Below are 12,214 nucleotides of genomic sequence, written 5' to 3' on the forward strand. Positions count from 1 at the left end.
TCCCCACCTCCCGCACCCAAACCCCCACTAACCATTCCAGCCTCTGGTAACCATCCTGCTATTCTCAAGCTCCAAGAGTTCAATTGTTTTGAATATTAAATCAACATATATAAATGAGAACATGTGATGTTTGTCTTTCTGTGCCTGATTTAATTCACTAAGCGTACTATCCTCCAGTTCTATCCATTTTGTTGCAAATGAGAGGATCTCATTCTATTTTGTGGCTGAATAGTACTCCCTTGTGTATAAGTACAACATTTTCTTTATCCATTCATTTATTGATGGACACTTAGGTTTCTTCCAAATTTTGGCTATTTTGAACAGTGTTGCAACAAACATGGGAGTGCAGATATCTCTTTGATATATTGATTTCCTTTCTTTTGGGTATATACCCAGCAGTGTGACTACTGGATCACATGATGGCTTGACTTTTAGTTTCTTAAGGAACCTCCAAACTCCATAGTGATTGTACTAATTTCCCTTCCAACAAACAGGTTTCTTCACATCCTCACCAGCATTTGTTATTGCCTGTCTTTTGGATATAAGCTATTTTAACTGGGGTGAGATGATATTTGATTTGCACTTCTCTAATGATTAATGATGTTAAGCACCTTTCTGTATGCCTGTTTGCCATTTGTATATCTTCTTTTGAGAAATGTCTATTTAGATTTTTTGCCCTTTTTTTAAAAAAATTGGATTACTAGATTTTTTTTCTATAGAGTTGTTTGAGCTCCTTATATATCCTGGTTATTAATCCCTTGTTAGATAGGTTGTTTGCAAATATTTTCTCCCATACTGTGAGTAGTCTCTTCACCTTGTTGATTGTTTCCTTTGCTGTGCAGAAACTTTTTAACTCAATATTATTGTATTTGTCCATTTTTGCTTTGGTTGCCTGTGCTTGTCAGATATTTGTCAAGAAATTTTTGCACAAACCAATGTCCTGGAGAGTTGTTCCAATGTTTTCTTTCAGTAGTTTCAGAGTATGAGGTCTTAGATTTAAGTCTCTAATCCATTTTGATTTGATTTTTGTAAGTGGTGAGACATATGGGTCTAGTTTCACTCTTCCACAGATGAATATGCAATTTTCCCAGCACTATTCATTGAACAGAATGTCTTTTCCCTACTGTATGTTTTTGGCACCTTTGTCAAAAATGAGTTCACTGTAGGTGTTTGGATTTGTTATGGGTTCTCTATTCTGTTGCTTTGGTCTGTACCTGTTTTAATGCCAGTATCATGCTGTTTTTGTTATTTACTATAGCTCTGTAGTATATTTGAATTCAGGTAATGTTATTTATCCAATTTCTTTTGCTTAGAGTTGCTTGGACTATTCTGAATCTTTCATGGTGGGTGCTCCTGTATTGGGTGCATATATATTTAGGATGGTTAACTCTTCCTGAAGAATTGATCCCTTTACCATTATGTAATGGCCTTCTTTGTCTCTTTTGATCTTTGATGGTTTAAAGTCTGTTTTATCAGAGACTAGGATTGCAACCCCTGCTTTTTTTGTTTGTTTGTTTTCCATTTCCTTGGTAGATCTTCCTCCATCCCTTTATTTTGAGCCTACGTGTGTCTCTGCATGTGAGATGGGTCTCCTGAATACAGCAAACTGATGGGTCTTGACTCTTTATCCAGTTTGCCAGTCTGTGTCTTTTAATTGAACCATTTAGTCCATTTACATTTAAGGTTAATATTGTTATGTGTGAACTTGATCCTGTCATTGTGATATTACCTGGTTATTGTGCTCGTTAGTTGATGCAGTTTCTTCCTAGCATCGATGGACTTTACATGTTGGCATGCTTTTGCAATGGCTGGTACCAGTTGTTCCTTTCCATGTTTAGTGCTTCCTTCAGGATCTCTTGTAGGGCAGGCCTGGTGGTGACAAAATCTCTAAGCATTTGCTTGTCTGTAAAGGATTTTATTTTTCCTTCACTTATGAAACTTAGTTTGTCTGGATATGAAATTCTGGGTTGAAAATTCTTTTCTTGAAGAATCTTGAATATTGGCCACCACTCTCTTCTGGCTTAGAGAGTTTCTGCCAAGAGATCTGCTGTTAGTCTGATGGGCTTTCTTTTGTGGGTAACCCGACCTTTCTCTCTGGCTGCCCTTAACATTTTTTCCTTCATTTCAACTTTGGTGAATCTGACAATTATGTGTCTCTGAGTTGCTTTTCTCAAGGAGTATCTTTGTGGCGTTCTCTGTATTTCCTGAATTTGAATGTGGGCCTGACTTACTAGGTTGGGGAAGTTCTCCTGGATGATATCCTGCAAAGTGTTTTCCAGCTTGGTTCCATTTTCGCCATCACTTTCAGGCACACCAATCAGATGTAGATTTGGTCTTTTCACATAATCACTTATTTCTTGGTGGCTTGTTCATTTCTTTTTACTCTTTTTTCTCTACTCTTCTCACTTCATTTCATTCATTTGATCTTCAATCACTGATACTCTTTCTTCCAGTTGATTGAGTTGGTTACTGAAGCTTGTGCATTTGTCACGTAGTTCTCGTGTTATGGTTTTCATCTCTATCAGTGTTATGGTTTTCATCTCTATCAGTTCTTTTAAGGACTTCTCTACATTGGGTATTCTAGTTAGCCATTCATCAAATCTTATTTCAAAGTTTTTAGTTTCTTTGTGCTGGGTACGTAGTTCCTCCTTTAGCTCTGAGGTGTTTGATCAACCGAAGCCTTGTTCTGTCAACTCGTCAAAGTCATTCTTTGACGTTCAGGAGACTTCCCAGTATCTCTCAGTGGGAAGAATCGCCTGAAGAATTCCTTAAGGGAGACAACTGCTAACATCTAAGCTTTAATTCAATGAAGAAATTAACCTTTCAGGCAACTATTAACAGAGAAGCACAGGGAGAAATTCCTCACAATGAGAGTTCCGTAAGTGTACCTTTCCTCATTTGAAACCCTTCTGGCTTTACATTGTATCAAATATTTGCAGGCAGCAAATCAAAGATTTAATAATACATGCAATTTAATAAAAACATAAGTGTACCTGACGTGAAGATGAAAGTAATATTTCAATATGTGTAAAGTAAAATATGCAAAAGGATAAATACACGCAAAACAAAGATACCTTTTTATTAATAAGCAATATAACCAAGAATTATTTGGTATCATTTCAAAAATCTTTTACTGATGGGTGCACCCAAGATGGCCAAATAGGAACAACTCCAGCTTCCAGCTCCCAGTGTGAGCGACACAGAAGATGGGTGATTTCTGCATTTTCAACTGCGGTGTCGGGTTCATCTCACTGGGGCATGTTGGACAGTTGATGCTGGCCCTCGGGTACACCCGACCAGTGAGAGCTGAAGCAGGGCGAGACATCATGTCACCTGGGAAGCGCAAGGGGGAAGGGAATTCCTTTTCCTAGGCAAGGGAAACTGAGACACATAACACCTGGAAAATGTGGTAACTCCCACCCTAATACTGTGCTTTACCAAGGGTCTTAGGAAACCACACACCAGGGGATTATATCCCATGCCTGGCCCAGAGGGTCCCACGCCCATAGAGCCTCCCTCATTGCTAGTACAGCAGTCTGAGATCTTACTGCAAGGCAGCAGCCAGTCTGGGGGAGGGCACCCGCCATTGCTGAGGTTAAGTAGGTAAACAAAGCCACCCAGAAGCTCGAATTGGGTGGAGCCCACCACAGCTCAAGGAGGCCTGCCTGCCTCTGTGGACTCCATCTCTGGGGACAAGGCATAGCTAAACAAAAAGCAGCAGAAACCTCTGAAGATGTAAATGTCCCTGTCTGACAGATTTGAAGAGAGCAGTGGTTTTCGCAGCACAGAGGTTGAGATCTGAGAACGGACAGACCGCCTGCTCAAGCAGGTCCCTGACCCCTGAGTAGCCTAACTGGGAGACATCCCCCACTAGGTGCAGACCGACACCTCACACCTCACATGGCTGGGTACACCTCTGAGACGAAGCTTCCAGAGCAAGAATCAGACAGCAACACTTGCTGTTCAGCAATATTCTATCTTCTGCAGCCTCTGCTGCTGATACCCAGGCAAACAGAGTCTGGAGTGGACCTCAAGCAAACTCCAACAGACCTGCAGCTGAGGGTCCTGACTGTTAGAAAGGACACCCACACCAAAACCCCATCAGTATGTCACCATCATCAAACACCAAAGGCAGATAAAACCACAAAGATGGGGAAAAAGCAGTGCAGAAAAACCCAAAATTCAAAAAATAAGAGCACATCTCCCCTTCCAAAGGAACACAGCTCATTACCTGTAACGGAACAAAGCTGGACAGAGAATGACTTTGACGAGTTGACAGAACAAGGCTTCAGTCGATCAAACTTCTCAGAGCTAAAGGAGGAACTCCGTACCCAGCGCAAAGGAACTAAAAACCTTGAAACAAGAATGGAGGAATGGATAACTAGAAAAACCAATGCAGAGAAGTCCATAAACGAACTGATAGAGATGAAAACCATGACATGAAAACTATGTGACAAATGCACAAGCTTCAGTAACTGACTCGATCAAATGGAAGAAAGAGTATCAATGATTGAAGATCAAATGAATGAAATTAAGCGAGAAGAGAAATGTAGAGAAAAAAGAGTAAAAAGAAATGAACAAAGGCCCAGATTCATAAAGCAAGTCCTTAGAGACCTACAAAGAGACTTAGACTACCATACAATAATATTGAGAAACTTTTAACACCCCACTGTCCACATTAGACAGATTGAGACAGAAAGTTAACAAGGATATCCAGGAATTGAACTGAGCTCTGCACCAAGCAGACCTAATAGAGATCTACAGAACTCTCCACCCCAAATCAACAGAATATACATTCTTCTCAGCACCACATCACACTTATTGCAAAATTGACCACATAGTTGGAAGTAAATGACTTTTCAGCAAATGTAAAAGAACAGAAGTTATAACAAACTGTCTCTCAGACCACAGTGCAATTAAACTAGAACTCAGGACTAAGAAACTCACTCAAAACCACTCAACTACATGGAAATTGAACAACCTGCTCATGATAGAATACTGGGTACATAACAAAATGAAGGCAGAAAGAAAGACGTTCTTTGAAACCAATGAGAACAAACATACAACATACCAGAATCTCTGGGACACATTTAAAGCAGTGTGTAGACAGAAATTTATAGACCTAAATGCTCACAAGAGAAATCAGGAAAGATCTAAAATTGACACTCTAACATCACAATTAAAAGAACTAGAGAAGCAAGAGCAAACACACTCAAAAGCTAGCAGAAGGCAAGAAATAACTAAGATCACAGCAGAACTGAAGGAGATAGAGACACAAAAAAAACCCTCCAAAAAATTAATGAATCCAGGAGTTGGTTTTTTGAAAAGATCAACAAAATTGATAGACCACTAGCATGACTAATAAAGAAGAAAAGAGAGAAGAATTAAATAGACGCAATAAAAAATGATAAAGGGGATATCACCACCGACTCCACAGAAATACAAACTATCATCAGAGAATATTTAAAACACCTGTATGCAAATAAACTAGAAAACCTGGAAGAAATGAATAAATTCCAGGACACATACACTCTCCCAAGACTAAACCAGGAAGAAGTTGAATCCCTGAATAGACCAATAGCAGGCTCTGAAATTGAGGCAATAATTAATAGCCTGCCAACCAAAAAAAATCCAGGAAAAGATGGATTCACAGCCAAATTCTACCAGAGGTACAAGGAGAAGTTGGTACCATTCCTTCAGAAACTATTCCAATCAATAGAAAAAGAGGGAATCCTCCCTAACTCATTTTATGAGGCCAACATCGTCCTGATACCAAAGCCTGACAGAGATACAACAAAAAAGGGAATTTTAGACCAATATGCCTGACGAAGATTGATACAAAAACCCTCAATAAAATACTAGCAAACCGAATCCAGCAGCACATCAAAAAGCTTATCCACCATGATCAAGTGCGCTTCATCCCTGGGATGCAAGGCTGGTTCAACATACGCAAATCAATAAACGTAATCTAGCATATAAACAGAACCAAAGGCAAAAACCACATGATTATCTCAATAGTTGCAGAAAAGGCCTTTGACAAAATTCAACAGCACTTCATGCTAAAAACTCTCAATAAATTCGGTATTGATGGAATGTATCTCAAAATAATAAGAGCTATTTATGATAAACCCATAGTCAATATCATATTGAATGGGCAACAAGTGGAAGCATTTTCTTTGAAAACCGGCACAAGTCAGGGATGCCCTCTCTCACCACTCCTATTCAACATAGTGTTGGAAGTTCTGGCTAGGGCAATCAGGCAAGAAAAAGAAAGAAAGGGTATTCAGTTAGGAAAAGAAGAAGTCAAATTGTCCCTGTTTGCAGATGACATGACTGTATAGTTAGGAAACCCCATCGTCTCAGCCCAAAATCTCCTTAAGCTGATAAGCAACTTCAGCAAAGTCTCAGGATACAAAATCAATGTGCAAAAATCACAAGCATTCTTACACACCAACAACAGACAAACAGAGAGCCAAATCATGAATGAACTCCCATTCACGGTCGCTTCAAAGAGAATAAAATACCTAGGAATCCAACTTTCAAGGGACGTAAAGGACCTCTTCAAGGAAACTACAAACCACCAACAGTGTTCAAAATAAAGGGACACAAACAAATGGGAAGAATTTATATACCATGCTCATGGAGGAAGAGTAATGTCTTAGAAAATGGCCATACTGCCCAAGGTAATTTATATATTCAATGCCATCCCCCATTAAGCTGTGACTTTCTTCACCCAGAGTTGGACAAAGAGCACTGCTAGGTTCATATGGGAACCAAAAAGAACCTACTTGCCAGAAAAATTCTAAACAAAAGAACAAAGCTGGAAGCATCACACTACCTGACTTCAAACTATACTATATGGCTACAGTAACCAGAACAGCATGGTACTGGTACCAAAACAAAGATATAGACCAATGGAACAGAGCAGAGCCCTCAGAAATAATATCACACATCTACAGCCATCTGATCTTTGACAAACCTGACAAAAACAAGAAATGGGGAAAGGATTCCCTATTTAATAAATGGTGCTGGGAAAATTGGCTAGCCATAAGTAGAAAACTGAAACTGGATCCTTTCCTTACTCCTTATATGAAACTTAATTCAGGATGGATTGGAGACTTAAATGTTAGACCTAAAACCATAAAATCCCTAGAAGAAAACCTAGGTAATACCATTTGGGACATAGGCATGGGCAAGGACTTCATGTCTAAAACACCAAAAGCAATGGCAACAAAAGCCAAAATTGACAAATGGGATCTAATTAAACTAAAGAGCTCTGCACAGCAAAAGAAATTACCATCAGAGTGAACAGGCAACCTATAGAATGGGAGAAAATTTTTGCAGTCTACTCATGTTACAAAGGGCTAATATCCAGAACCTACAAAGAACTCAAACAAATTTACAAGAAAAAAATGAACAACCCCATGAAAAAGTGGGCAAAGGACATAAACAGACACTTCTGAAATGAAGACATTCATACAGCCATCAGACACATGAAAAAATGCTCATCATCACTTGCCATCAGAGAAATGCAAATCAAAACCACAATGAGATACCATCTCACACCAGTTAGAATGGCAATTATTAAAAAATCAGGAAACAGCAGGTGCCGGAGAGGATGTGGAGAAATAGGAACACTTTTACACTGTTGGTGGGATTGTAAACTAGTTCAACCATTGTGGAAAACCGTGTGGTGATTCCTCAAGGATCTAGAACTAGAAATACCATTTGACCAAGCCATCCCATTACTGGGGATATACCCAAAGGATTATAAGTCATACTGCTGTAAAACACGTGCACACGTATATTTATTGCGGCATTATTCACAATAGCAGACTTGGAATCAACCCAAATGTCCATCAGTGACAGACTGGATTAAGAACATGTGGCACATATACACCATGGAATACTATGCAGCCATAAAAAAGGATGAGTACCTGTCCTTCGTAGGCACATGGATGCAGCTGGAAACCATCATTCTCAGCAAACTATCACAAGAACAGAAAACCAAACACCACATGTTCTCACTCATAGGTGGGAACTGAACAATGAGATCACTTGGACACACGAAGGGGAACATCACACACCAGGTCCTATTCTGGGGAGGTGGTAGAGGGGAGGGATAGCATTAGGAGATATGCTTAGTATAAGTGATCAGTTAATGGGTGCAGCACACCAACATGGCACATGTATACATATGTAACAATCCTGCACGTTGTGCATATGTACCCTAGAACTTAAAGTATAATTAAAAAAAAGAAATCTTTTACTAAAAGGATCCTACTACTTAAATTAAATAATTAGTGTGTTCTTTTAGACTTTCGATGTTATTTTGCTTTTATGTTGTTACCTAGTTACAAAGTTAATGTTATTATTTCCCCAAGACATTTTTGTAAATAGGATGAAAGTCTCAAAGGTTTTAATTACCTTAGTTCAACAGGAGTTACTAGTATTTCTAACACTAGCACTTCAATTCTAATTATCATCCGAAACTGGGCTTTGGATTTCTTTCATTTGAATCTCTCTTATATTTACTGTTTTAAGTGATGCTCTGGAAATTTCACCTTTATGAGGCTGTGTTCTGGGATTTAGTATTTATCCAACAAAGAAGAAATGATTAAAGAAGCAGATAGATAATTAAACTATTCAGGTTAGGTGTTCTAAAACCTAATAGATGTCATTAAAAATTAAATTAGAAAGCCAGATTTGTCATTATTATTTCTTTTCTCAAATTCACAGAATGCTCATTTGGCTATATGCATGGTTTCTTTTAAATGATAATACAAAGTCTCTTATTACAAACTCAACAATTGCTAAAACATAAACCCGGCAGTTTTCTCATTAGTAATTCTTTCCTCAAATTCACACAATGTTCATGTTATTACATGCCCAATAGCTTTTAAATGTTCATGAGAAAGATCTTATTGCTAAGTTTTAGGATTACTGAAATCACATCTGCCATTAAAATTTACTAAAAAACTCAGGAAAGTTCTTACAATATACCATTTCAGCTAAGTAGGTAGGTTATTTTAAATATTCAAATCTTCCGGCATATATTCCGACTTATAAAGAGTAATTATGCTAAATAAAATTACAATGTACATTGTATTTTCAATACAGATGTTCAAAGTGAACCATGGGCAAAATATTCACATTTTGTTAATAAAATGGCAGAGTAGCCCATGAAAGAAACAATTACTGAAATGTTTAATCTGGAAAAGAAATGTACAGCTTTCCACAAAATGCTGTTTTGTTTTGTTTTGTTTTGTTTCTTTTTACTTTCCTCTTTTTTGGTCTTTATTTTTTGAGACAGAGACTTATTCTGTCACCCAGGCTGGAGTGCTGTGGTGTGATCTCAGCTCATCGCAACCTCTGCCTCCTGGGTTCAAGCGATTATTTTGCCTCAGTCACCTGAGTAGATGGGATTACAGGCATACATCACCATGCTTGGCTAATTTTTGTATTTTTAGTAGAGATAGAGTTTTGCCATTGTCAGCCATGCTGGTCTTGAACTCCTGGCCTCAAGTGATCCACCTGCCTTGAACTCCCAAAGTACGGAGTTTACAGGCGTGAGTTACCATGTCCAACCACAAAATTCGTTAAATACATAATCTATGTGGGAGCAAAAGCAAATATAGAAAGGAAAACCAAATGCCCTGAAGGAGAAGCACAGTGTGGGCTGGGACAAATCCTTCGAGGTCAAACAAACCTAAAATACACTGTGGCAATGCCTCTGCAGTTGCTTCTTTAGGGGTAGAAAGTGCTTTTCACCTCCTCAGTGAGTTCACAGATACCCTGTGTGGTCCAGATACCAGAAGATTTAGACAAATCCCATGTCATACTTAGTCCAAGATGCTTGGGAGACTCACTGAAGTGCAGCCTTTCCTTCTATCCAGCCTGTTACAGTACAGCTTGATCTGGTCTGAGATCCCAGTCTCAGATTTTGTTTTATCCAATCCCACAATACTTCTAGGTGCCCTCAAGACAGTTGCAAAACCTCTAAACCTCCCTTAAATTACATAAATTAAACAGTCTCTTATTGTCTCTCCTTGCCATGCCATGGTTTGCTGCCACCAAGTTAGAGTAATTCTGTCATTACTCAGACCTCTGACGTGAAATGGCTCTTTCCTGATGGTAAAACCTGAATCATCCTGTGCCTGCCCAACATCCTCCCTTCTACAGGCCACCAGAGCTTGGTGGTAGAGAAAAATCCTTGAGAAAAGCCGTGACTCTTTCTTTCCCCTCATTTCCAATACAGAGGGTAAAAAAGAAACAGCATTTTCCTACTTATCTAAAAACTAGCAAACTCACTTTTTTTTCCACTTCAAGCTGTGAAAGAAATCATGAGTTGCATATTTATAGCATCCTGAAAAATTGTCCAGAAGTCATAAATTACGTTTATTTTTTACTATATTCAAAGATCCCCACCCACAACAGAAAGACCAACAGAAAATACGTTTGGGGACTACTTTACTTCTACACTGACTGAATAGTCACAATGCAATATATTACCTTTATTAATCTTTTTTTGTTATGAACATAATTTTTAAGTAGGGGATAAGGTGGACTTGTCACAAGGAAATGAAACAGTCCGTTTTTCAAGCTATTACTTTTGTACTTGCTTTGGAATTACAATATAGACATTTTGTCAAATGTCCTCAGACTCTCCAGTTTGACAAATGTTATTTCACTCCCTGTCCTTTTCTAAGACATGTTTACCTTTTCCTTTGTTCTAAAATATGTTGTTCATATAATACAAAAATAAAACTCTAATAGAAAAAAGTGTCACATGAAATAATAACAAATCCTCCAATTCTAATCTAGTTTAAACACATAAAGCTTCATGACAACTTGTCAGCTACATTATCATTGATAGTTTTGTTAAAAATCCTATAAGTTTTTATGGTAAATTTTATGGTAAATCTGAAGATACTTAGACTTTCTTTCTCTACCCCCTTCTCCCTCTCACTCACACGAAAAACTGAGGCAATTAAGCAAAGTTATAATTCTAATTATCAAGTCGTTAGAAATGGCCTTTATTTCACTCTGGAAATTTGATGGAATAAGCACATATTCCTAATAAACATCACAAACAAAAAATAATTTTCACAAACAGATAACAATAATAAATGAAACTAAGGAAAACATACACTGAGCTTAGAAGTGTCCACATGAAAATAACAATTTCTAGATTGACACCACATGTTCCCTTTTTGGTGACATTTTGGTTTGTCTAACTTCTTAATCTCAAAGCATGAGACAGATGATTTGACTTTCATTTTACTTTATGTTATGCAGGTCTGAATAAAGAAGGAATTCATTTCTTAGGGGTTCTTTCTAATTGCTCTCTCCATATGCTTGTAACAGCTTTAAAATGAGCCCATCACAATGGCTACCTTGTAATGAATAAGCTGTTTTCCATTGACATTATCTGGATTTTTTTTGACCTAGGCAAAGTAATTTGTCCACATTTTGGCACAGCAGAGGTTGCTTCTTCCCTTCCTATTGACCAGTAGTAATTCACTCTTATTCAATCAACATTCAAACTTATACCAAAGCATGAATCCTCTTATCCTTCATTAGCTCTTCAGCTTACATTACGATTAACTTCATGGAAAGATCAACTTACCTGGCACAAACTGTCTCCTGAATCTGCCATTCTGAATAGGCATTCCTTTGCCTTTGCTGTTGGGTAGTACTTAATTTTGGTTGTGGCTTTAATGATTCCATCACAGTAGACATTGACATGGACTGAACCAGCAGGAAACTCTTATGAAAATAATAAACAAGAATTAGGGGCAGAGTATTTAATGCATATTCATACTATTACATCTTTTAGAGAATATAAAAGAAGTCTTTAAAAATTCATAACACTTTTACTAATCTCTAGCACTTAAAATCGTTTTTAAAATTCTTGGTAGTTGGAAACCACAAAATGAAATGTACAATTTTAGACTTAATTGCTTAAAAAAAACTTAAAATACAAAACGTATGTTAAAATAACAATAAAAGTAAAGCACTAAATTATTTGTCCCTACTTACTTACTAATATAACTTTTCTTCGTAACATTCTATAATCTTGACAAAATTCTTTAGAATTTGGAAAAGTATAGCCATTTATCAAAAGTTAGGTATTTATTATTTATCTTATGAAAACAATTTAATTAATTACAGGCAAGTTTCTCAAAATTGTAATTTGAAAGAGTAGAGCTGA

The 12,214-nt window shown here is 37.6% G+C and overlaps 1 protein-coding gene across 7 annotated transcripts in view; it reads right to left on the minus strand.

The window, feature by feature from the left end:
- BANK1 (B cell scaffold protein with ankyrin repeats 1) overlaps positions 1 to 12,214 on the minus strand; it is a 310,335-nt gene that overhangs the window by 215,490 nt on the left and 82,631 nt on the right. For all 7 annotated transcript variants that reach the window (XM_021938668.2, XM_017958886.3, XM_017958885.3 and 4 more), the window contains one exon: positions 11,630 to 11,769. In XM_021938668.2, the coding sequence (XP_021794360.1) occupies positions 11,630 to 11,769 (140 nt within the window). The remainder of the gene's footprint in view (positions 1 to 11,629; positions 11,770 to 12,214) is intronic.

This window comes from Papio anubis, chromosome 3 (genome assembly GCF_008728515.1).
Source record: "Papio anubis isolate 15944 chromosome 3, Panubis1.0, whole genome shotgun sequence".
Classification (NCBI taxonomy): domain Eukaryota; kingdom Metazoa; phylum Chordata; class Mammalia; order Primates; family Cercopithecidae; genus Papio; species Papio anubis.